The sequence below is a fragment of the Falco cherrug genome, chromosome 8 (assembly GCF_023634085.1).
Source record: "Falco cherrug isolate bFalChe1 chromosome 8, bFalChe1.pri, whole genome shotgun sequence".
NCBI classification, from domain to species: domain Eukaryota; kingdom Metazoa; phylum Chordata; class Aves; order Falconiformes; family Falconidae; genus Falco; species Falco cherrug.
Window position 1 is genome coordinate 48,704,655 of NC_073704.1, and position 26,801 is coordinate 48,731,455.

A 26,801-nucleotide genomic window follows, 5' to 3' on the forward strand; every position below is an offset into this window, starting at 1 on the left:
TAATACAACCATACATACTTTTCTGGCTTTCTGTGGTTTACTTGAAAATAATGCACGTACGCCCAGAGCAAAGAAATTATTCTGGGATAGAGCATGGCAAAAGGAGTACTTCTGGAGCAGTTACTGCAAAGTATGTGATCCTGCATCGGAAACTAAGGACAGGTTCCTTATGCATTCCTTAGGACATCCATCAATTCAGGCAGCATAACAGGGACATTAACAGATGTAACTCGGCTCTCCTCAGCCCATGCTGGCTCAGTGTTTAAAATCCAGTCCCCATTCTAACTGCTGAGTAGGAAGGATAAATCTGTGGCCTGCGCATAAAGCTGTAGGGCAGGAGTTTTCTGTTGTACTCCCACTGTAGCTGTTGTCTTCTGGGATGGCTGGCAGCCTTGGGGTGCGCTGGCAGAGGCCAGCCTTGGCTGCAGTGGGACCACTCTCCCCATGCTTCCTCTCCTGGGCAGCAGCAGCAGCCAGCTGAACTGGATGGCTCTCACACGGGAGCTGCAGTCTTCTGCTGGCCACAGAGGCACGTCTCGCTTGGCTTCTGTTAGGTTTTGTGAAGTCTGTGTTTGCGTTTGCATCCTGGGAATGACGCTGACTGTTCGCGGGGGCAAAATAAAGCCTCGTGTTTTAAATGGCAGTGAAACATCTGGATATTTGGAGGTTGGGGTGTTTTGAGAGGTGCACAGTAGCACTGTTCATCACTTGTCTGAAGAGAGAATTTCAGAGCAATTTAGCAAATAGAGACAGGCAGTTGGAAAGTCAAGCTCTATGAAAAGCCTGTCGAGAAAAGATCTTTGAATCAAAGAAGTAAGAAAGCAAGACAAATTCAAGAGAGTTCAGTGCAGGGTGAGCTGTGTTCTGCACTTTCCCCTAAGGTTGTTTTCAGAGCCCCAGTGCAATCCTGGATGCTCACCGATTCCCTCCTGGGAGGGAGGGCTGTGGTTTTGGCAAGGGACACCCTCACCCAGCACACCCAGCATGTCACAGGGGAGAGATGGCAGCAGTCTTTGGTCTTCTTGGTAACTTGCAGGTGGGGTCAGGTTGTGTCCTGCGAAGCAATGGCATGTAAGGATAGTGCAAAATAATATACAGAACATTTCAGGATAGTTAAAAGGAAGTGACCCAAAATTTTAGAGCTGCTAGATATCTTAAGGAGAGCAGAATCTGTGTTAGACAGTCAGTCTGTACAACTCAAGCCTGCCTTTTGGGTGAAAAACCTCCAGACAGAAATGTTTCCAACTATAGAGGAAGAGGAAACTTCTACATGATTCAGACAGTTACTGAAACGATGCACAGGGACTGGATAAGGAGGTGTGTACCAGTACATAAATAGTCCCTGATGTTCTTTCCAGCTTTCATTCCTAGTTAATCCATCATTCGGCTAATCCAGTAGCTATGAGGCACCGTGTTATGAGGCAAAGGCTTGTAACTCAAATTACCGTATGTTGCTAGATGTATGAAGGAATGGAGACAGCTGTGGTCCTGAATGGTTTTACCCTTGCTGGAAGCATTTTCATACCTGCTACCCAAATAATTTGAGTAAATAAGATGCTTGCTTGCTAGAAAAGTGTTCTTCACAGCGGGGCCATTAACCCTTGAGGGGGAGCCTAAATAACTACTTGTAAGTATTTTCTGCTACTGTTTGTTGCATTATTCTTCCCAGTATTCACAGAGTGCTACACAAAAATCTAGAATTTCTTTACTACTTCTGTCCCATTTTGCTTTCTAGCAGGCCAGACTTCATAGGTGAAGGAGCCTGCCCAGCCCTGTACGTAGTTTCGTCAAAATACTGCTTTTTTCTTTCATACTTCAGTTGCACCAAGCCATTCAGAAATGGGCTGGAAGCCCTTGGCAAATTTTGCAGTCATGTGTGGTTGCTGATGGGTCTCAGTAAAAACAGCAGCTTCTGGTCCTCTGCTGTTGCTGATCCCTGGAGCAGTGTGATCTCCTGACCTGTGATGCACCATGCATTTAGCAGGTAATTGTGCAGCCTGACGCCACGCGCAGAATGAGTCAGGCTTTCGCACTAGCCCTCCGCTCCACTTGCAGAGGCGGGGAGTGGTAACGGCAGGATTCAGGCTTGTTCCTGAACTGACCATCCGCTTGTTGGGTTTGTGCCCTGGGTATGTGCATAGGACACACCAGTGAAGAACATCACGTCAGCATGGACACCAGTCAGTCTGTCCTGCCGTCAGCAATAGTCAGTCTGAAACTCTGCAGAGGGAGGAAGAGATGACAAGGACGGGAAAAAAAGTAGGAAGCCAAGTTATTTATTGATACGGGGAGGACTCCATTCTGGCCCTGCAGTAGAAGCTATGATTCACAGCTTTAATACAATAGACATTGAGTGCATGCAGATGCAAATCCCCTTGGATAAGGCAGCATTTTAAATATTAGTAGACATGTTTTTAGGCTCTCTCTGATACCAGGAATGTTGCCATCACTACAAGGCTGTAGCAGAAAACAAGATTTCAACTGTACTGATGTCAGATGGTCACTGGGAAAAGGGATAACTGCTCTAATATAAATTACTCTTTACCACAATTTGAATAGGAAAGTTTCTTTGCCACCTTCTTTACTGCACCATATTTTTACTGATACTCAGTCACTTGCTGGCAGTATGGGGGGATGGGGTGGAGCTAACATGCCATCATTCCCTGGTTGGGGACACCTTGGGTTTCTAGGAGGAGGCTGGATGAGGCACTCACGTGGCTGGTTTCTCACCTGCTATACTCCACGCATGTGTTTTTAGGTAGCTTCAGCCTACATGTGACACACGAAGAGCTCAGAGATGACTGACGCAAAAGGAATTCCATGTTTCTAAAGGAAAAGCCAAGCTTGGAAGCAAACTGGACTATTTCAGTGTGTGTTTGGCTGCACAGAACTCTTTGCTTTCTAAGCTAAAATTGCAGGTGGCTTTCCTCACTTCCAGCCTCCACATCTTTATTGTGCTGTTACTATAGAAGAAGAGTAGTTTTCTGTATGCCAGAAAACAAAACAAAACAAAAAACAACAAAAAAAAATACCATTTAACACAATGAAATGAGTTCTAAAAAAAATAATTTCAGGAAAGGAGCATGTTTTTCCATTCACTGTATTGATGTTGGAGCATGGTATAAAATATACTTTATTATTCTAAACCTTGGAATTATTACCTGACAGCTTAAAATGCTGATTTAATGCAGCCCTGCAGAGAAAAGTGGTGGTTCTGTCATTACTGAGATAGCCAATGCACATCATAAAATTGATGCATGGCAGCCCTGAATAAGGAACTGCACATCGTTCATTATTACATCACTTTATATTAGGACTGCAGGGATCAATAAAAAGCAACAGGATTAAATGCTGCCAATTCCCTCCACAAAGTCTTTTGATTGACATTATTTGCTTGCAGGTGTGACTAAAATGTTGCCAGAAAATGTTGCCCGCTTCTTATGGTTTGGGGAAGGAGCACTTTTGGCTTTTTGCTCTGTTTTGCAATCTCCGTTATGTTAATCATGGTATTCCCTGAGCCACCAAGGTGTAAAAAAGCAATTCAGGCATGCAGAGCTGGAACATCAACCATCCTGTGGCTGCAGAGGGTCATGATGGGGGCCTCTCCTGTAGGGAGGATGGAGAGAGAAATTATATGCATCTACATAATGTTATCCATCCTGCGCCCTGCAGGTTAATAGACTTTGCCCCATTTCCTCCTTTTTTAGCCAGTCACAAGCCATGTTTTGAAAAAGAGATTGAAGGTCATATTCTTCTCATTGCTTGAGCTAGGTGGTTGCTGCAGCCCTGGTGCTGTGGCACCATTCACTGCTTGTTAGCACACACAGGACCTGCTGCTGCACTCAGGCAACTTTCACCCAGCTTGCTGGGGAGCGGCCAGGAGCTGAAATACACTGTCACTCGGAACCAAATTCAGCACAGTGACTGCTGCCTGGAAAGTGGAAATACCTCTTCTCATCGGCTTCTATGTGTCCAGTTCCTCTGAAGACGCTTTCCACAAGGAGCCTCCTCCTGCACTTACCCCACCAGGCTGCTGGCAGGGAGGAGGTAGTGGCAGCCAGGCTGGTGGAGTAGTAGTTTCTCTCCTGATGCTGCCTGCCTCAGCTTTGTAACGTCTCTCCTCTTTCAGCCCTCAGTAGCAAGCATGCTGGGTCCAAACTAGAGTCTCTAGCAAGAGCACAAACCTCTTTTTTTATTGCTGAAGTTAACTGTAGCTCTTCCCTTGTTTTGGTTGAAGTGATATGCCTTTTGTTTTCCAGATGTGCACTAACATCCAGCTGGGAGGAGTAAAACGTGTTTTATGGACTAAAGCATGTTCATGACTAAACATAGTCTACACTATAGATTCAAAAAGAGGGCTGTTGAGCAATCCCAGAAGATCTGTTCCAAGTCAGAGACTTTGGGATGTATTTTCTATTGTCAGGTTATAAACTTCTGCGAGGCTTATAATAGAAATGCTGATGCAGCCTTCGTACAACAAACTTGAGAATTGTATAAAACACAATAAAAAGCCAATGTCTGCAGGTTCGGATGCATCCTATTGTGTTGCTCCTGCGAATAGTGTTACCCCATAGCAGCAGGTACACGCTTCGCCTTTGTCACCATAGGAAAGGACGGGCTTCAAAGGCAGCTTTCTGTAGCCACAGCAAGGTTTGCTGTGCCTTGCAAATGAATGGCAAACAGGTGGTGGTCTCAAAACTGATGGTATTTTTCTTTAGATTTGCTGAGTTTTATAGCTTGCTTGCAGATTGCTTCCATTTGGAAGGTGGAACCTTGCTGTGCTCTGTGTAGCTGCGCAGGGCCAACCTCAGACACTCAGCAGTGTTCAGACACTGGCAAAATCATCGTCTGAGGCATCAGAGCAACTGCTCTTGCAGAATGTTGCCCTTTGAGTCTGTAAGGTTAGGGACGATGTCGTCATCTTTAGCATAATTGGTAGACCACTACATGATGACTCTTCTCCACAGACTTGGCTGAGGAAAAGCAGTAGTATGGTGTTGGTTTGCGTGAATTTAAGCACACTGCAGAACCTCAGCTGCAGACAGACAGGAGCGACTTGAGTTTTTCTGATGGCAGGAACTGTGCTTGATGTTTCCAGGAATAATTGCTAACACCTTTCCATCTCAAAACAGATCGGTGCAAGGCTGCCTGTGTGTGCTATTGTTGTGAATGTTGAAACAAGCTATTAACAGTGATCTTCTTGTATTTCAGATGTGAGTGCTTGCCAGGTTACAGTGGAAAACACTGTGAAATAGATGACGATGACTGTGTGGGCCATAAGTGTCGCCATGGAGCTGTGTGCGTAGATGCAGTCAATGGCTACACCTGCATCTGTCCTCAGGGGTTCAGGTACGTGAGAGTCAGCTCCTCCCCCAGACCGTCTTCTGTACGTAGTGTTGGGGCACTTCTTTAACTGCTTTCGTCCGCAGAGCTAATCAGCCTCTGGATATGGTATCGATCTGTCAGTCCTGCCTGAACAGATGGCTCAGTGCTTCAAATCTTGTACCTGAAGTAGGTCTTAGCAAATGAACTGAATACAGGGGGTTGACAGTTCTTGCTTTGAAAACAGCAGTTTGCCTTATGTGCAGTGCTGCATTCGTTTGCCAGTATGTGTGCCTCAGCCATTCCTGGTAAAACACTAGGTAATACACCCAATTAATTATATGGAGATAAGCTCTGCGTGCACAAGCGTGGGCAAAGGATAATGGAAATGCATATATGAACCCTCAGACCTGGCTGCAAGAAAACACGAGTTTGAAGACTTTGTGCCAATATCTCTGTGCCTGTTGGTGGATGGTCTCAGTATGATTTGGGCTGTACATGTCCAGTCTCTCATTCTGACAGCTGCCAATATATCTGACTCCTGGAAATCTCTCTGTCTGTCAAAGATAAGTGTGCTGTTCCAAATGGATTCACTAATCATTGCCTGAGGCTGGACACTGGCTTCCTTCCAGCTAAACCTTTCTGTGTTTGAAATACACACGAGACAAAGAAGGAATACCTAAAAAGATCAGTCTTGACAAAGCAGAAATTGCATGAACACTTAGAAATCATTTTCTCTGCTTTGTATCTGCAACTGTTTTCATTCTTCTTGCTTTCATCCTTGCTGGTTTTGGGGTTTTTTTTCCCTCTCAACATAGATTTTTGTTGCAAAGCAGACGGCCTTCCCTGAATAGGCATTGATACATAACAAGATGTCAGCCCGTGGTTTCAGAGAATCAGACGTGTTATTTACAGGCTATCAAATATCGCTGAATTTCAAAGTCGTACCCTTTTCTCCACGTTTCATTCTCTGCTTCAATCCCTTTGATGGCCTTAGGGATCTTACAAATTCATGACCAGTAAGGACAACAAGTGGCTGTCCCACAGTGGAATTGTAAATGCTCAATGTTTTCTAAATGTTAGAGGTGAGAAATGGGATTGCAAAGCCATATCTGGGGTCTAAGGTTAACTTGAGCTTGTCATCAGATGGTAGTGACTGGGAGACTTCTGCTGCAGGTCCTCTGATTTTTAAGGCGTGCCAGTATTAGGTAGTGATGAATGTGAGGGTTTTCTCCAGGAAGGCAGGGTCATAGTGTTTGGCAGAGGTGATCAGAGTTGCGACACAGTTGAGCAGAGCAGCAGGGGTAGGTGGGAAACTGCTCTGGGTCTCTTCCTGTGTACCAAGCAGCCTTGCTGGCAATGTAGGCAGTATCCCTAGTTGGCCAATCTCACACCAGGGACTTCAAGAGTAGAACCTGGAACAGCTCAGCCTGCTCCCTTGCTTAGATGAGGGGGGTTCATCCCACTAAATGTCCTCCAAGAAGAGGAAACATCTTTCTACACAAGGCTCCAAAACTCAACTACTAGCTAGTTATTCATAGTGCCAGGTGGACTTGGGCAAGCAAAGTAATCCCACTGCCTGACAACAGCAGAGCAGGATTAACCATTTTCTTTCTGGTTTTTTGCACTAGTCTATGCCACCTCCCTAAATTTCCTGTTCAAGATGCAAGGGAGCAAGGACTGTTTAGGAGAAAAACACCACAGTGAGCACTAACAGGCTCCCTCTGCTAAGGTGGAAGCAAGCTGGAGCCCCTTGTGTTCTCCGTGCAGAATAGTCCCTGATCTTGTTTGATTTCAGAATTAGAATTCTGCTAACAAAATATGATCTGCTCATCATTCTTTCCATGACTCCAGCCTTTAGTATTTTAAAGGCCTGCTGCTCTGAAGGGGGTTCTGATATATTTTTTTCCCCCCTTTTTAACATTGCAACTGCAAAGATGGTGATTGACAGAGTTCAGCCTTCTGATGTTCAGGGTTATAGACTCAGCTGTTCACGAAGCGTGCCTCAGGCACTGGGCTGTGTGGCAGGGAGGTAACTTTTCAAGTGTTTGAAGACTGCAAGTGTTGATGAACAGGAGAGAGCACAAGGGGTGGTCTGACAAAGGTAACTAGGAGACCTAATATGTTGATTAATAAAATTTTTTGGCTAAGTATCAGGAATCGTTTCCCAGCAGTGAGTGTGCAGAGTGACCTGCCAGTTATCTGGAGCTTATGCTGTTGTAATAAATGCAAAGACCTATAACAATTTTGTGGTTGTCACTATGCTGTATGTCAAAGCCACGTGTTAAAACTTACATCCTTGCACGGTTGAACAAATGGCACTCTGGTAATAATAACGTAGGGCCTCATATGCACAACAGGGTTGTGCACCCTAACAGTGCACCTCTGATGTCAGCTCCTAAAAGCAATAGTACTAACGTGCACTGTACCCATTTTCCTATCTTAGCATTTCCTAGTCCCTGTTCGTGTGTAGTTTTGCCCCACATAGCACCTTTCGTTATCACTCAGCAACCTTTCCAATTCCATAATGTGCTTTCATTCTGGAAAGTTTTCAGTGTATTTTTCCCAAAATAACATCCGTTTACCCCATGCAGATGAAAACATTATTGAGAATTTGTGAGCCCCATTGGATAAAACCTAACTTCTCAAACCTTCCCTCTAGCCATCAGCCTCACAGTAGTGTTGTCCTGATAAATGTTGCTCTAGGGGGGAAGCACACATTAAGGCTGCTGAGCCTGACAGAAAGCACTGTTCCTTCATTGTGTGGATGCTTCAGCGTTCTCCACTGGGGTAGTTTCTGCAAGAAACTCTGCAGTGATTATTAAAATAAATGAGATTGTACCACGCAGAATGGACCTGGCCAAATTATGCAAGTCAGGCTGTGGTCCACACTCCACTGCCAGGGAACTAAATAGTATTAATTATTTCTAATTAAAAAAGAAATGTTTAAATTAAAAAAGAAAAGGCCTTGACAGACAGTGTTGCTCATATGACTTCTAGATGGCAGTAGCAGGACAGCTGCATTTGTAAAGCCACCCACTGAAGGGGTTCCACAAGGCAGGGTGGTGCACAAGCTCTGCTGGGAGCGTAGGGAGTCTTTGAGAGCAGCACCAAGCACAGACACACTGGCTTCTTGCAACATTTGCTTTCTGTTAGTGGAGGCTGTTGCGGGTCGCATGGATTTTTTTATTATTATTATTTTTAACTTCCATGAAATTAGAATTATATACACTGATTTTCCTCCTGCTTTCTACTTGTTGCTCACAGACAAAACAAAATGATTTGCATTAGGTAGAACAAAGCTAACAGGCTGGGTCAGCAGTGCTCCTTTCTGCTGGTCACCTCTGGAAAACGATTACACCTGACATTAGGCCAGGGGTGACAGTCATCTGTGGCCTCAACCCTAGTTTGATCCCATTGCTGGCTCTCCTGACGTGTTTGCTAGCCAGCTGCGAAGCCCTGCACTGGAGAGAGAGATGACACGCTTAATGAAAGCAGCTTTGAACAGGAGAGTGCTCCAGTCGGACAGTCCACTTAGTGCCTGGCTGGCAGTTGAGGACGTGGTGCTGCTGTGTCCTCATCTGCCTGGGTCTGACTGCTGTGCTGATCTGCAGTAACCACCTTAAACTGGCAAGAATTTCCTTCTGTGATCTATCTTCCTATGAGGTTGTTGCTATTTTTATTAATATTCCCTTGTTTTCTTGGAAAGGGGGATCCAGACCATTGCTTGCTGAGTGGTGTTATCCCTCCAAAGTGTGCGCTCACCCTCCAGAACGGGCTGGCCTGTGGGTGTTTGCCAAGAAGCTGCAGCAAAGGGTCTCGCTCTGGAAGGGAAGGTCTCTCAGTCTGTAACCAGTGGTTCAGGTGTGCTCACGAAGAAATGTTCCCAAGAACAAATTTACTTCGAGAAATACAGACTGAGCAAAGATAACCATTTCCCTCTGTGATGGGGTGGCCCTGGCTGGGTGCCCACCAGAGCCGCTCTGGCACTGCCCTCCTCAGCTGGGCAGGGGAGAGACAAAATGCCGTGAAAGGCTCGTGGGCTGAGATAGGGACAGGGAGATCACTCAGCAGTCACCATCATGAGCAAAACAGACTCGTCTTGGGGAAATTCACTTAATTTCTCACCAGGTGCAGGGGGATGGGGAATGGGGCTGGGGTCAGTCCCTCACACGCTGTCTCTGCTGCTCCTTCTCCCTCAGGGGAGGGTCCTCACCCTCTGCTTGGCCCCAGCATGGGGCCACCCCATGGGAGACAGTTCTCCACAAACTTCTCCAACATGAGTCCTTCCCACAGGCACAGTTCTTCACGCACTGCCCCAGAGTGGGTCCCCCCACGGGGTGCAGCCCCCCAGGCCCAGCTGGCCCCAGGGGGTCCCCATCCCGTCCCCAGCCCGTCCCCAGCCCGGGCTCCTCCCCGCGGGGCCACAGGCCCGGCCCAGAGCTGCCCCAGCGCTGCTGCCCGTGGGTCACAGCCCCCTGCGGGCACCCCCTGCCCCGGGGGGGCCCTGCCCGGGCTGCGGGGTGAGCTGCTCCCCCATGGAGCTCCATGGGCTGGGGGCACAGCCTGCCTGGCCAGAGGCTCCACACGGGCTGCCAGGAGGTCTCTGCTCCGTGCCTGGGGCCCCCTGCCCTCCTGCACTGACCTGGGGGCTGCAGAGTTGTTGCTCTCTCATACTCTTGCTCCTCTCTCTGGCTGCTGTTGCTCTTTTCCCCCGTCATAAACACGTTTTCCCAGAGGCACTACCACCATTGCCGATGATGGCCTTGGCCAGCAGTGGGTCCATCTTGGAGCCAGTGGCATCGGCTCCATCGGCCATGGGGGAAGCTTCTGTCAGCTTCTCACGGAAGCCACCCCTGTAGCCCCTCACTACCAAAACCTTGCGATGCAAATCCAATAGACCCATATGCTGTTATTCCCCCTCACTGTACTGCTGCTGTCTGTGCTCCCATTTCCAGTGCTGCCTGCTATGCTAACCCTGTGCAACTCCTCCAAATACTCCTTGGAGCAAAGTAAATGGGGTTTATTGATTGCCAGCAGTATTGCCTGCCAGATTACACTTTTGAGATACATTTGTCTAAATGAATAGATTGGCTTGTCCCAATGCAAGATTATGTTTTTCTGGTAGAGGGTATTTACCACCTGGCTGACAGGCAGTAGTTTGCTCTCCACTCCCCAAACCCTTTGCTGATAGTCTTAGCAGCCTACAACTGTGTCCACTTACAGCACTAAGTGTCACCTGGGCAATAAGGGGTCCCAGTTAACCACAGCTCCCTGCCCTCCGAGCAGCAAGGTAGTGATGGAATGGGCGTGGGGAGCCTGGCTGTGAAATGCCATCCTTGCAGTGAATAAAGGAAGTTTAGGGCAATGCAATGAGAGAAGTGTTGAAACGCAATTTATGCTGGAAAGTACCAAAGGGTGGTTCTGGCTGAGAAGGAAACATCAGTTTGGTTGTGTATGTGAGCACAGCTGACCCCAAGTGCTGCGGGACTGGAGCGGGACAGTGCTTTAGGCCCTGGAAATTCCCAGCAGCAATTATCACCCTCCTCGTGCTTATTCCTCCAGAACAGATTTTTGTTTGCAATACCCACATCACCATGTGCAAGGCCCACAAACAGATTTTTGCAAAGTTAGGAAGCTGGTTAAGGTGTTCCATGCTGCATGGTGGCTGTGAGGAAAGGAGAGCTTTTCTGACCTGCTCCCAGGCACAAATCCCAAACATTTGCATCTTTCAAGGCATTCTTCAAGTTTTCCTTTTATAAAAGTAATAATGTAAAGCCCTGTGTGTGTCTTCACAGACATGACTGAAAAACAGAGCAACTCCATTGCTTTTGATGCAGTTCAGGATTTAGCCCATCCATATTTTGTTACGTATTTCTCTCTCTCTCCGTGTGTCCCAGAGGCAGACCAGAGAGTGGTGCGTGTTGGGAGAACAGGGACAGGGAGAGGTTTCAGTTCATTCCACACAGTGCTGAAGGTAGAGCTGTGGTACACTGTGCAAAATTGCACATGAGAAAATGTGGAAAGGAAACCCATCATCTCCATTGCCTTCTGTTACAGACGCAGCAGGTTCTGGTCGCTGTGGCTAAGCAAGATATTGGTCTTGAGGATGTTGTGGCTGTTTTATTTGCTGTTCTTGCACATGTGGTATCATGTAGGGTCATGGCTTGGGTTTCTATTCTAATTGTATCTAAGAAGGCTGCCTAGAAATTTACTGAGCTTCCAAGTCTCACCTGCTTTACTAGAGAGGAGTGAGGGTTTTAGCATTTTTTTTTTTTGCTTTGTTTTTATAAGAGTGCTATTATTCCACAAAGTGCGCCCTGAATGGCAGGAAATTCCTAGCAGGACAAGTGGGGTTTCACTGTTCTAGGACTGGGCTGGCGGGTTATTCAATGCACGACTGGGTCTGCCACAATCCTCTCCCAGACAGCCCCCTGCCCCTGTGCTGACAAGCACTGTGTAACCGAGCGGTGGTGCAGGAGCCTGAGCCCGCAGCCCTTCCCGCAGCACAGCCTGGTGCGTGCTCCCTACTCACCAACTACCAATTTTTCATCATTTTACTGTCTACGCGTTTTCAAGCTGTCACAGAACTTGATGCGAAGAGAGTTTATCTTCTTGCATCAGTACAAAAAAAAAGTTTTGTTGGGTTTGGACAGTGGCTGTAATAAGAAATTTGGGGTATAGGTGCAGGGTCGTACCGTGCACAGCCAGCCAGAGAGCCTGGCCCGGTCCCTTTGCAGTACCCATTGTTTGCACAGGCCCAGTGGGTGCACTGGGCAAAGATTTTTCATTTACTTTTTACAGTTTAGTCTGACACATGACATCGCTGTGGAAGGTGACTGCAGCTTTTTGCACTTTCTCCCTTTTCCCTGTTCCTTCTGTGCTGATGTCGTTATTTCCGTGTAGCTGAGTCATTCTAGCAAATAACCTGTGAAGCGTGCAGCCCTGCTGAACCCAGGACAGCCTGGGCACTGAGCCTTCGCTGCTCCTGGGTGACATGGCCCAAGCCTCAGGAGTCAGAGCTTCTTCCTACATGTGCCTTTTGCTAAGCCTCTCCTATTGTTAAGATTAAACCACAGCACTTTCCTCTAGATCTGAATGCGATTTCAGTTTGCAAGAACTCAGATCTGGCACTTGGTTTTCAGCTACCTCTGACTGCAGGAGAGCTTCCTTTCCTTTGCATTCTTCTCATCCAGGACATTACCCACCACAAACACAGCTAAAATAAAGTTAACAATCCTGATGCTGTTAGAAACAACCAGTTCAGGGAAACTGCCCAGCAACTAGTGTGGTACCAGTGCACTGCTTCTGAGACTTTTTAGCGGTGCCCATCTGTTGATGATACATTCTCTGATGGACAGTAAAGCAAGTGAGGTGGCTGTAAAAAACACTAAAAATACAGAATTTTCCCCTTGCTTGCCAATTACAACAGCAGAGGTAGGCTCAAATCACGAAGCCTAGGATGGGGTATCTCAGGTTAGGGCTTAAATGGCTCCAGGTTTTTGCTGGGAACCTCTGCATGGCACAGGGAGGGACAGAAGCTATTTTAAACAGACTGCTGTACTTTCCAGAGCTAAATAATCTGGATTTATCCCTTTTTATCACAGTGCAAAGTGCAGTACAAATTGCTTTCAGTATTCAAACTGGCTCGTTCAGACCCAGCATGGGGATTTCTGTACAGCACGGCGCTGTATAGCTTTCACACAGTAAAGCAGGCACGTGGTAGCTGAATCTCACAGTCGCCATACCACAGCAGCAGTATAATGTCAGCATCTGAAAATGTTTGCTTGCTTAAAAAATAGTGATAATTAAGACCGCTTTTTCTTTCCTTTACCTTCTACAGTGGGCTTTTCTGTGAAACTCCTCCACCAATGGTTCTTCTCCAGACGAGCCCATGTGATAACTACGAGTGCCAGAATGGAGCCCAGTGCATTGTTGTGCACCATGAGCCTGTCTGCCGCTGCCTCGCTGGCTTTGCTGGGCAGAAGTGTGAGAAGCTCATCACAGTCAACTTTGTTGGGAAGGATTCCTATGTGGAGCTGCCATCAGCCAAAATTCGCCCCCAGGCAAACATCTCCCTCCAGGTATGTCATGCAGAACATCAGTTGCCAGCCTAGTGCTCTTCTAAGCAATAACACATATACAGGTATATATATCTTTTCATTCTGAAGGAACAGGACCTATTGGCCAAGATGCTGACAAAGATAGAGTCAACTTGTGAGCCAGTTGTCTGCTCTAACGTTATTGAAACGCTGAGGAGCAACTAAGGCACCACTGTGCCTTTGTTGACACATATCCTGCCTCCAGAATCTCACCACTGTCTTATTCGCAGGCTGGCAATGTAACTAGAGATGATTCAGGAAACCTGTCTTCTTACTGATTTACAGCATTGTGTTTCATCCTGTAGAAAGTAGTGCTTAATAGTAGGACTTAGTGAAAGGGCTGGTCTAAATGGCCTTTCCAGACAGTATTTTGCTTACTCTTTTACTGTGCATAGTCACTGCATAAAAGGCCTGGGACTTTGTTACAGCCCTGTAGGTACCCCTAAATTTGGTTTGAGGTCTAATGTTCAGAAGGCAATGGAAAAAAGGTATCAAAGGTGCCATGCCCCTACTGTCATCTTGTGGCTGTGGATCTAAGGTATTTTGGATACTTAGTCATGTTTTTTAAGTGATGATTTTTAAGTGATTTGGAAGTTATTTGCATTCGCAATCACAAAATAAGCATTAAACTGATCATAATTTTTTTCCCCTAATATTTCAAAGGAAATGAGGAAATAATTTCTAGCTTTGTATGTCTTCTAATAGAGATATGTGTGGAGCACATATATGACATGATACATCTCTTTCTTAGGCCACTAATTGTTAATCTGGACTATTTCTATGCTAGATTCACCCTGCAAATGAAGCATAACATTTCAAAAGTTGTGAGAAGATAAATCATCCTTGTATGTTTATTTTATTGCATTTATTTTCTCAGTTTGAAAAGATTGTATTCCACAGTTGGAAATCATATCCTAGACTTACTCGATGGAGTTTGGTTGTAATTAAAATACCGATGTCAAGACATGGGAAAGAGGACCAAATTTCCACATTAGGAATAGATTTTTAAAGGGTAGTTCCTGCAAAGTTCATTCTAATGAAAAAAAAAATCCTTAATTACTATGTCTTTTCTTTAATAGCTTGAGTATACAGTTCACATGAAAATGAAGCTGGTTCATGTATATTCAAAGCTCTGGTTTGTCTTCAAAATCCCCTTTTATTTAATATCGCAAAAGAGATTTCTTAAATATGGGCACTCTAAAATACAGCTCCCCAAAGGCTCCAAATGCTATAGGTCAACTTTAAAGCTGAAAATGTGGACATTGTCTTCTTAAGTATACAAAACACATTACATCAGCCATAGCTTGTATAATAAAACTGATTATTACAGAAAGCACATGCAGATGATGTTCTCACTTCTTGTTTCCCAGGCTGAATATTATTCTTGCATCCAGTAATTAATCGCTAGTGAATTAAAATTAGAATACATTGATTATTGAGAACAGAGAGAGGAAATCTTATTAAAAAGTGTTCAAGAAAAAAAACTTTTAAGGGCAAAAGGATAGTATTTAAATACATATAAATGCAAACAGATTTTTAAATTAACTGTTTAGTTTGGCATTTAATAGCCACTATAAAAGAATAACCAAGAAATCTCAATAAATACAAATGTAAACAGCAAGGTTGTATCCAAAAATCCCATTTTGTCCCTTCTTTTTTGTTGTTTTTCTTTTCTTCTTTTGTACTATAGGGATATTTGAGACCTGGAGACTGGGAAAGCAGAGTCCTTGTTTTTTGATTTAGTGTTCCAAGATTATTTTTCCCTGAGGTACATCAAAGCTAGAGGGACAAGGGCTACTCTGTTCTGCCTGACTCTCTAAATGTCCCATTTGAAACCAGCGTGACTTGCTAATAACTTGGATTGAGTGCATAACTCATGATTATGCTGGATGTGGGGACAGGTCCTTCTTTCCTTCATTGTGTTCACAGAGTCTGTGAACAGATCAGAGCCTGCTGAAATTTGTTTGCTTATAATTGTGACACACACTCTTCCCACTGCCAGAGCTGGTTTTCTAAACCTCAACTTCAAGCTGGTGTAGTAGCTGAAAAATATATTCACGTGTCACCAAAAATACAGCAACAGTCTATTGACAGGGATCATATAAATTGCAGCTTTCACCTCCTGGAAACTAGTTCTCATTTGAAACAAGGGAGGCAGCCCTTAGTGGGAGGCCAACTGGTTTGTATAAGAGCCCACTCAATGTCACCAAGACCTTTTTGTGTCTCATAGCTCTTGCTCTCGTTGTTACTCATATATATGTTTTATTAAATCATATTTGAATTGCATGCATTATTTTGGTTTGATTTTTAATATAGGTTTATTTCTTTTTCAATCATTCTCAAGCAACTTCACCTGGTTATTAATGTTTCACAGGTAGCAACAGACAAGGACAATGGCATCTTATTATACAAAGGAGACAATGATCCTTTGGCTCTGGAGTTGTACCAAGGACACGTGAGGCTCATCTATGACACGCTGAATTCTCCACCTACCACAGTATACAGGTAAAGAGCTAAGCTGTACCAAGCTTAGCTTGATTTCCAAAAAAGATGGAGAGGCAGGATTTTTCTAAGAAACGTGCATGGGAGAAGGATGTTTTATTTTACTTCAAGGTATCTCTTGTAATTAGGTAAGAAAATCAGAATAAAGACTTAGCTAGAGGCTGCATGGTTAAAAATTGGCATTTCTTGGCAATGCCAGTGATACTGTGTCCTACTGTGATACTGTTGTCCTTTCTTATCTACTGTAAAGATTTAGTTTCTGGTGAATGTCGTCCTTCAAATAGTTCCAAATAATCACTTTCTTTGATGTTGATATTTAGCATTAATTTACTGAATCAAGATAGAACAGGGACTGTGCAACTGCAGGATTAAACTGTGTCAAATAGGAGGAGAAGGGCTGAATTCCTCTACAGGGTGACTGCTTTTGGAAGAACTCTTACCTATATCAGTAGTAACTACACAACCATGAAAAAGCACAGATTACAAAGGTAAGTTGTAGGGCAATTTGACCTTCAGACACCTGACTTCTTGGAAATGCCAGACCCACAGGTTTTATTCATTAGTCACAAGAAAGAAAAGCAAATGTAAAAGTGAAACCCATGCACAGAGGTGTTTCCCTAGGAAAGAGAGAATTGCTGCTCGTGTCTTCCCCTGCCCCTTTAGCAGCCCTCTCCCTGGGTTAACTCCCTTCTGATTAAAGCCCTGTTACTCCAGTTCTTTTTGTGTAAACATGCAGTTGTGACCACCATGAGCCCTTTTGGATTCAGTGTAGTTTCACGGCAATTGTGGATGCAGAAGAGGTGGATTTCCCAGCCCACCTTGCTCTTTAAGGAGGAGCATCCTATTAGAGCAAGTGAAAAGATGCCACCAAGTATCACCAGCCAGGATGGGCCTTGTACTTTTTATGGAAAGTTTTCTCAGTACTTGGTAAAACTTGAGTTTTCTTTAAGGGGAATGGTGACTTGTTTAAGAAAATGAAAAAATTCTTTCTGTATAAAAGCAAATTAGATAATACCAATGCAGTCTTGATACCAGGAGAAGCAATGGCTTGTCCACTGTAGGAATGATGAAAGTAGTTTGTTAGTGATTTTCACCAGCTGGATAGGTGTGAAAAATTTCTCTGTGTGTGGCTGCTAATCCTAATTGATTTCATGGTTGAGCAAAGCTGAAGTTGTTAAACAGTTTTATGCCAATAATTAGAACATAGGCAAAAGCTCATTACGTGTGGGCAGTGCAAGGGGTGACAGGTCGGTGTGGATGCTTGCTCTGCATTGTCAAGGGCAGAGTGGTGGGGTGATGAGAGCTGTTGCCATCATCACAACACTTTATGGATCTGCTGCCGTCTGGCAAAGTTGCCAGAGATGGCAAGCAGCAGTGTCCTCATTATTCCTGCGCCCTTCATATTGATCAAGGAGGAGGTCTCCATTCAGACTGACACCTCATTACCATAAGATTAATGGCGTGTTCTCTACATTTTGTACTGTGTGATCTGTTGAGATGGGAAAGAAGCTGCTTAATACGATGCCCTTTCTGAAATGTCACTCTAGTCTTTTATTGGTTTAAGGAGTGGAGCAAAATGGGATTAGCATGGAGCTTGATGGGAAGAGATTAGGTTGATTGAGAAAAACTGCAGCTAAAGAATGTCAAAAAGGGCCTCTAAATAGATTAAAAGACTTGTTTTCCTTAAGGGCTGAGGAAGGGGGAGGGAACCTGCTTCTCTCCTTACAGTCGCGGGATTTAAGGGTAGAAGGTGTGAGTGGATCTGGTTTGACCTCCCTGTATATCCTGTTTGACTTTTAGCTAAAGCATAAACTCTGTTTGGCTAAGGCATGACTTCCAGTTTGGCACCGAGTTTTGACAGGAAAACACCAAATAATGGAAAATACCCCATTTCCTTTAGTCGCTTGGACAGTGGTCAATCATTTCCGTTATTCAGGCACTGGCCATAATTTCCTAGTTGTGTCACTAATACCTTTTGGATGCTTTAGAGGCTTCCTCCAGGGAAATGAAGGTCCTTTTACACCTGGTACTGGCTCCCATGAGTTTTATCTGTCCTTTTAATTGCATTGTCTCCTAACTTGCACTTTGATGAAATGAACAGCCGATTCATGTGATGCATTTTCCCTAAACCTTAAGAATTTGGGGAACCCTTTTCTGCAACTTCTACGATTTTCCATTAAAATAGGATTACTTGGAGCACCTGTAACATTCAAATCTTAGCCTCGCCGTTGGTAAAAAGTTTGCTTTCCCTGTTGCCTACTCCTTGTTGTCTTGTTTAGATGCCTCACTTAAATCTCAGTCTCAGCAAAAGTGGACTGTTTGCCTTTGAGAAGCTCTGTTGAAAGACTATTAGATTAATTTTCACAGGCAATATCAGGTGCTGCTATCCTCCAAAGGGGTCCACTTCTCGGAAGAGATGAGCACTGCTTTGGCTCTTGTTTTTCCTCAGAAGAGTCTGCCAAAAGAGGAGGAGGCCTTAAAATTCTGCCTGGTGGGAGCTTTGCCAGCTACAGCTGCAGGAAATCTGTAACTGACCTGGTCCTGTGTTGTAACTGAGATGTTTTGCTGGCTATGAAATATGGGTACTCCCATGGTGGGATGTGGGAAGTCATTGGCAAGCCACATTATCTGTAATCCTTTGTCAGAGTCTCTGTAAGATTTATTAACAGTACTTCAGAACAGTAAAATTAGCAAAGTACTTGGCTAATACAGGTAATATCCTGTAGGGATAAGATAAAACCTGTTGTCAGGCAGGTTGGGAAGCCAGCAGTGAGCAAGGCGTACTTGGTGGTAGTTTTCAATAGTGTTTAGCGGAAGGGTGCTGGAAGGACGAAGTACACAGTGTGTTACACTGCACAACTCGCCCTCAGCATACAGCCGGGGTGAAGGTTTGCACCAGCCCTGTGATGTGCGTGCTCTGAACTCGCTATTGTAGTGTATTGTGCGGGTGGCCTTGCTTCGCAAAACTGTTGTAGGAGACAGAGGGCAAGGATGTGGCATAATACCCGACTGCTGGCGTGCCGGGCAAAAGCATTTTGTGTACTCTGGGAAAGTAGGTCATCTCTGGCTATTGGAGTGGACCTCTTCTTATATCTTAGTTGCTCCTTTGAGTAGATTGAAGTAGAGCTGCAGACTCCTGGAAAAGCCCAAGATTAACTCACTGTACATTCAGATTTATGTCACATGTATTCATTCCTGTGGTATGTTTGGATAGAAAGGTTAAAGTTGACATAGAACTTTTCTTTCATCCTAGTCAGGTAAAGGTCAGCAAATGTCCAATGGAAGACTACCTAAATTGCGTTGCCATTTATTGTTAAGTTAGAAAGAAATACAAGTTAATGCATGAATATGCAATGATTGAACTCACCTTTTTAAAAGAAAAGCTGACTGGTCTGTTATTGGAACTCCTCACCTGTAAGCTGCAGAGTAACAGTTTCTTGGATGTCATAGTAAACACCTTACAGAAGATCCATTTGTGAAGTAGGATTCCTATTTGTTGCTTCTTTTATTCTATTTAATTGCTCTGTAGATGCACAAATGAGAACAGAAATCTGTTTCCGAGTGCTTTATTGACCTCCTGGTTTCTGCACTGTTGAGAGTTACTCTTCAATGCCATGACAGCCCTTAGTACAGAGCCATCGGCGAGTTCTTGAAATAAAGTAAATCATTTACACAGATACCTTACTTTAATTTAAATATGCCAGCTGAAGAGGAATGTGCTGGTTTTAGTTATCACCATGCTCTAATCACTGAAAGTTTTGAATTAATAAATTTTAAAAATTCTGCAGTTTCAGCATTCAGCCATTGATACTGGTATCTGTGTAACTGTACTCTATAGGGAGACTTCCTATTTTCAGCCTTTTTTCCTACATCTGTTCCTTGAACTAGAGATAAGATCTTACTTGTAATTATTTTTTTTTCTGGTAAGTTTTATGCTACTATGCAGTCATATTGATCTGGATGCTAAATTAATCCTTCCTAATAGAAATGGAAAATAGAAATTTGACATGTACTACTGATGTAATTCCCTCCAGAGTTCCCAGATTGCCATGTTGCATACAGACTGTCATACCTTGTAAAGGGCAAGATGCAGGCGTCATTGGTGTAAAATCATGTTTTCACGCAGGCTTCCTGACAGCAGTGAAAAAGGATGCAGTTAGGAAAAGAATTAATTGTATTTGTCTTTCTGGAGAGCCTACACCCAGATTACGTTATAATTCCTTTTAAAAGTATCATTTCAGAATCTGTTTTCAAAAATGCTACATTATTAGAGGTATTTCTCATAGATTGTATCATGCAGTTCTCATGGTTTGGCTTATTCCTGCATAGCATAGATGGATGTTCTTGTGGTTAAAGCAAAAGGCCTGAAATCAGGGAGCTTAAATTCTTACTGTATCTGCCTCTTATGTGATGACTGTGGGATGACAAATTAAATCTGGTTGTCTGTGCACACAAAGTACAGAAATGCACAAAAAAACCCCAGAAAAAAGTGTTTCAGAAATGTGCTGCGGGTCACCAAAGGGTGAGCTTCCTTCTCCCTCCAGGCTGTGGAGCAGCACAAGGCTTGTACCCCAGCAGCATCTGCAGACTGCCTGTGCCATTCCACCAACACAGCCTCTGCCCGTGGCGGGGCCTGGGGAGCAGCCCGGGTGGCTACTGGCACCCATCGTCCAAAAACAGGTTCCTGGCCATGGCGCTCCCAAATTGAACTTAGTAGTGCTCAAGGACTTTGGTCCTCTACTGACATTTCATAGACTTCTCTCCACTCTTCTGGTGCTGAGGTTGAACAGTTGCTTTGGTGATGGAAGAATTTCCACATCTTCCAAAGATATGGGAGATGGGATTTTTGTGTAACTGATTCTCTTTAGCTGCAATTGCTTATCTGCAAAAAAGCCGGTGAGGCTTCACCATTAATTCACTGCCTTCTAGGGAGGAATGTGCTGGAGGAGTGAAAGCATTAATTATTCTTAGGAACATTATTAGAGCTTGTCAAACTCAGTTTTTACCAAAAGTCTCTTTGCAGAGCTCACTACATGACTGGTCCTTTTCTTCCTAACACCTGCCAAGTCTGCAGCCTGTGCTGTGCCTGTCCTTGGTGGGATTGCTGTTTGATACTTCTGGATGGGCTCTGCACAAACTGTTTTTCAGAGATTCCTGTGAGACATCACTGAGCTCCTAACAATTCTGCATATTTGCAATTCATTTTATTCTCTCTGTCACACACACTTATTTTTTCAGGTACTCCTTAGGGGTTTTGCATCAAATATAATGAAGGGACCCAGTATTAATCTCTGACCTGCACAGTAAAAGTTGTAAAATTTGAATGTACTTATACATCTTGCATGAGGCAAGGTGAAGGACAGATGAATTATTTTTTGCCTTATAAAAGGCTCTGGTGTATTTAAATAGGACAAAAAAGACAAGTGTGTGAGTTCTTGTCAAACTACAGACATTGCATTTCCCTAGTTTTTCTTGGATTTTTGTGTGAAAATGTAAGGCCAAGACCTTAAAATATCATCTAACTTTTGTCATTATTTTTCGGAATCAAGTATGTGTTTTCATGAAATTTAGAAACTTCCTTCTGTTGAGATGAAGTTTAAGAAGGGTAAAGGTTTGTCTTTTAGGCTGCCTGAGGACTTAGCAGGCAAAACTTTGTTAAGCTGAATTAAAGTTTTTTCTTTGTAAATCTCTTGCAAGTATCTCTTGCAAGAATGATAGTTCCTCATCTCTCCCCTCTCTCCTCACCTCTGCCCTGCTCATTCTCTTTAGCGTAATAGCTGAGTACCCAGAAACACTGCGCTGCAAACCCACAGCCTTATTTCTAACCTTATACCTATGTGTAGGGTGCTTCAGGGTAAGATGTTTTATCAGAAGGTGGCAAAACCTTTCACAAAGCAAGTCAGCATCGGTGTGTCTGTGTTCCAGGTAGGGGAACACAGGTTATCTAAACAGGTTATCTAAAGCCACTTGCCCGGTAGTAGTGACAGCAATAGAAGTTACATTTGCGGACTCCCAGGTCACCACCTTCAGGGCCCAAAATCTGGGGCTATCAGTCTGAGTGACACTCATATGTCCCCTGTCAACTGAGGTCAGGCTGCACCAGTACGTACAGGTGCTGCCAGTGTGCCCAGGCTGCTGGCTTGCCCGCAAACCCATGACTGGGGCAGGCGCATGCTTGGCTTTGGCTCCCCCTGAGCATGCACCACTGAAGTTTGAAGAACTTATGCCACAGTCTGTGAAAGCAATAAACACAGTAGCTGCTCCCCTGCCATAAAGGGTTTCTGCCATTTTAACTCATTCTTCGAATTAACTTGTATTGTGACCCCTCGAAGTTAAAGCAGAGATGTTATTTGTATCCTTTTCATCGGGAATGTGGCCATCCACACCATCACTGTCACCTTTATCATTGTTGTTTGAAAAAATCACAATACTACTGCAGACCCAAATCAACTTCAAGCAGATGGCAGAAGACAGTCCTCCTCCTCCTCCCAAATCACTTTTTAAGCAGACTGTGCTGGCTTTAATGCACGGACAGCATACGAGTGAATTGTCACTAGTCTATGTATTTTGTTAAGCAATTTGATTTGTTATTTTCTAAAACAGACACCCATTAGCTGGTCTGTACCCTGTTACTTTAGTCACTGTGTACTTCTCCTCTGCACAGCTCCACCTCTACCTCCTGGCAGCTCTTTCCCATCTGAAGGGGATAGGAGGGAAGCCAGAGTGGATATGCTGTGTCCAACCCCACTGGTTGCTTTGTTGATCAGCAGCCTTTTAGGAAGACTTACGCAAAGCAGAGGAGTGCAGGACACATATGTACATGGAACTTTAGTGCAATAACACTATAATGCTGATTTCTTTCAGCACAGAATAATAATAAAAATGTAATAAAGTCAGCAAGATGCAAGCATTAATCCCAAGAAGAAATGAGAGGTGATGAGATAGGGATAGTGCATAACTAAACAAAAGCAGGTGGGAACACAAAATAAATCAATGTGTTAAAATACTCTGAGGTCAGCCTCTACTTAGAGTCTTAACTTCATGACATATTGGCCCCATGCAGCTCCTCTCTCTCCTGACTGTATCAGACATGTCAGAGGATTACACCTAAAGATAGAAAGCAAATCCTTCACAGTTACAACATTTTACAGTAGAAAGTGCTAACCATTCAGTTAATACCATTAAGGATTTTCAAGAGCATCAAGAAGGAAGATGTTTGCGCTTAGAAGTTTGCTGAGCTCTAGAAGTAGTTCAGCACCTTGCAGATATTATTGGTTTTCATGTTCAAAGTAGTCTTGGGTTTATGTAAAAATTAATGGTGAAACTAAAAGTTGTTCTCTACAGTGATTTGACTGTGACTAATACAGCTCTACCATCAAAAGAAAGTTGCTGCTGGAAAAAAAGAAACTGACATTATAAATTAAGGTTTTCACCTGTTTGTTAAATTTAGTAGTTGCGTTGAGATTTAGCCAGTTCGGTTCAAACCTTAAAAATGCTCAGCCAAACCAAAAGTAATTCTGAAATAACTATTTCTTCCACCCCAGCAGATAACCTGATTTAGTCATTTGGCTGTCCATAACATGGTCTTACTGTTTCTTCTAGTGAGAGCATCAGTGAAACCATGAGAGTGGTCCTGGCAGCTCCCAAGCCCTCATAAATTAGTGCTAAAGTTAGTCCACCTTCTGAGCAATCAGTTTGGTGTATGTTGGAAACACACTCTTGTTCTGCACTCTGTTTCCAGCGAGTAACTGGAAGAAAGGTGTGCGGATGGATTTTAAATGGTATTTTCAGGTCATTGGTCCAGCAGTATATTGCCAGAGTTGGTTAATACTGATTACACCAGAGGAAGGTTGAAATATGCTCATAATAGACAATGCTGCAATAAATCTAATCGTAGTCAAAATGACTTTATAAACTTCCTATGTGCTAATGACTGGCTCATGTCTTGAACTGTGAGGGTTTTGCATGTTGTAAGGCAAAGCTAATATAACGTAGTGGGGGTTTTTTCTGCCTGTAAATTTCTTGTAAACATGATGACTAACACAAAGTTTAGATGTGTACCATGTGTGATGGATTTATATCCCATTTATACCAAGCGCCAGGCTCTGGATTCAATAGATACAGCCTCTGTTAGAAGTGCATGCAGAGCTGGCACCGAGGGCAATCACAGAGGTGTGGCATGGTTCTGTGCACAATTATTTCACTGCTTCTTCCCAGCAGAGAAACGTGACCCACAGCTCTGCGTTCGCCAGCATGCCCCAGCGCTGCTGGAAAAGGTGGGTATGGCAGCTGCTATTCTGGTTGTCAGAGCAGTGGATTTTGTTTATTTTTGTGGAAGAAGAGGCATACAACTGGAGGTGTGTTGCCACAAATGAGGTGGAAACAATTTCATTTCCTGGCCATGTATCAGGTTTCTAAATAGACACAGCTCTTTTTTTTTTCTTGGGGCTTAGCCTGCAGTTTCAGATACAACCCATCATTCTCTGTCATTCTAATTGGAAGCCTTTTAATTGCATTCTGTAGTGGCTGTGCTCCCTGCTGCTAAATAGCAGATACCTTCATATTTTCCAGAGCTGAAAAGGGGATAGATGGTGTAAAGTATTCCCCCTGATGAAATGACTCTGTGAAGACACTTGATGGATTTCCTCATCAGAACGTGAGATTTGATACCCAGTTAAATGGCAGAGCTGCATTCAATAGTGTTTGATGCTCATGCTAAAAAGAGAACTCCAGAACCCTGTTCTGTTCCTAGCCCTGGTGGGGCAGGGGGCTGTGCTGCAGCACGTGCTGGTGTGTGCCACCCAGCCGTACACCAGCACCACCCCTGTGCTGGGCAGGACATGGCACTCGCTGCTCTGCCAGCAACTGCCTTCCTCTGGGCTGTTTGCAGTGCCATTTTCTTTAAGGCTATCTGATTTAATGAGTCCTGCCAGCATTGCAGAATCTATATGTGATTGGTTTTATACTCTGTATTTACTGGGTTTTTTATTTTATGTGATGCATGTTACAGTAAAGACACTGAGATGCAATAGCTCATTGCACGGCGATACACTGTGTGCCGTGATGTGCAAAATTGTTCTGGTGGAGTAAGATGGGGAGGCAGGAACACTGTGATCCGTCACTCAGGAGAGGCCTTGGACTTGAAGAGTTCATTCAGGCTGGTTTTACTGCCATTACGCTTGCATTTAACAAGTTCTCAGCAGAATGAAGTATTCAGCTCTGCAGAGACATGATGATACTGCAGGAGAGCAGCGCAGCTTCACTCCTGGACAGTGGGGTCGGAGGGAGGTGTCAGACCTCTTGCCCATGTCAGGGGCACTGTGAGAATCTGCTGCAAACAAGGGGTGTTTACCCTGGCCGTGAATCTGACCCTTTTACGAATAATATAGGGAAAGAGGTCAGCATTGTGTTAATTGCATGTTGTAGTGGTGTAAAAAAGGTTCTTGCTTTTCCTTTAGAAGGTCTGTAATACAATAACTTTCACTGTTGGCAGGGGTGCTGCAGGAATTGAATTATGACTGGAAATTAGATATGCATAGCCTGGCCAAACGATCATTAAGGGAGATATGGTAATCAGCTGCCAGTGTTTAAGGGCTGTAAACACCAAGAAGAGAAAGATGGTTTATTTGGGTGGTCTACAGAGTTGTAAGTAGGAGAAAAGGTATAAAACCAAGCAAATGAAAATGGAGGTATCAAGGAAAAAAATCTTACTGTCAGTGCTCTCAGCCTAGGAGACCTAATGCTCGAGTCATGTAAAACAGGACTGAACACAACAAAGGAGAGTATATTTTAAGCTGAAAGTGAACTTGAGTGTTTTAATATCTCTTTCACCTCTTATTTCCCTAGTCTTGTGTTTCATTAGCATTTTTCATACTTTTTTTCTCAACATGTGGTTTTTATTTGGCTTCTGAAGATAGAGTGCTTGAAGTGATGTATTATTGTAGAGGTAGCACAAACACTACTCCAATTATGATTTTGCCTTTGTTGCCATGGAGAAGTTTAAATCTATTTTAGGCCAAGGACTGATTACAACTGGAACTAAGGGCAGGGGGTAACTGTAACTTGGAAAGGTGAAAAACCATTAGCACTGATACCTGAAGTCAGCCTGGCACAGAATGGGTTTCACCCCTCCCAAATTGCTAACATCTTGGTGCGGTTCCCTGCAGGTCTCACCTTGTGTTTCTTGATTTTGGTACCTTTTCTCCGGTGCCTGCTCTTCTCATGTCTTGTAAGCTCTTTAGGCTCTCTTGGACATGTACTTCCACTTATTCCCTTCTACTTTGAATGTTTTCAGAGATTATCCAAGTTCAGTATTCCCCATGGCCTTCACTCCCCCGTCGCTTACCATCCTTGTGTTTGCTTTGTTCTGTGCTTCAAATGAGGCATGTCCCCATTAAGACAGAGGTCAGGAAAGTCTGGAGACTGTAGCTAATGAATTGATGTCCTCATTTGCATAATTGATGGTTATACATTTCCTCAGTGACATGGTTTGCTGTGATACTTAAAGCTATTTTGGTTTTTGAGTTATCTGTCCTGCTGTTCTCTGCTGTCTACACCAAAGGTATATTATATGTCAGTGAAAAAAACTAACCCCAAAGCCCAAATTTTACAAGTTCAAATTGAATGCTTTAATCCTTTAATGCATTTCTGTTCACTGGCATATTTATAGTGGCTCAGCTCTAAATCTCTCATGGATATTAGAGCAAGGGGAGTCAGTGTTTATAACATCTGTGTGTGCTTGGGGCTGGAGTAGTGGGGAAAGAAAATACAGCAGGGAGAAGAGAAATAGATCAAAAATGAGAGTGGAAATCAGTTATTTTATATATTCCCTCGGGTGTTATGTTTAATACACATCCTTTTCCCTTCATTTCTTTG

At 43.9% G+C, this 26,801-nt stretch overlaps 1 protein-coding gene across 1 annotated transcript in view; it reads left to right on the forward strand.

Annotated features, from left to right (window-relative positions):
• Nucleotides 1-26,801, forward strand: part of SLIT3 (slit guidance ligand 3) — a 531,568-nt gene that overhangs the window by 489,330 nt on the left and 15,437 nt on the right. The window contains exons 31-33 of the mRNA XM_027810336.2: nt 5,212-5,349; nt 13,166-13,406; nt 15,799-15,929. Coding sequence (XP_027666137.1) covers nt 5,212-5,349; nt 13,166-13,406; nt 15,799-15,929 — 510 coding nt within the window. The remainder of the gene's footprint in view (nt 1-5,211; nt 5,350-13,165; nt 13,407-15,798; nt 15,930-26,801) is intronic.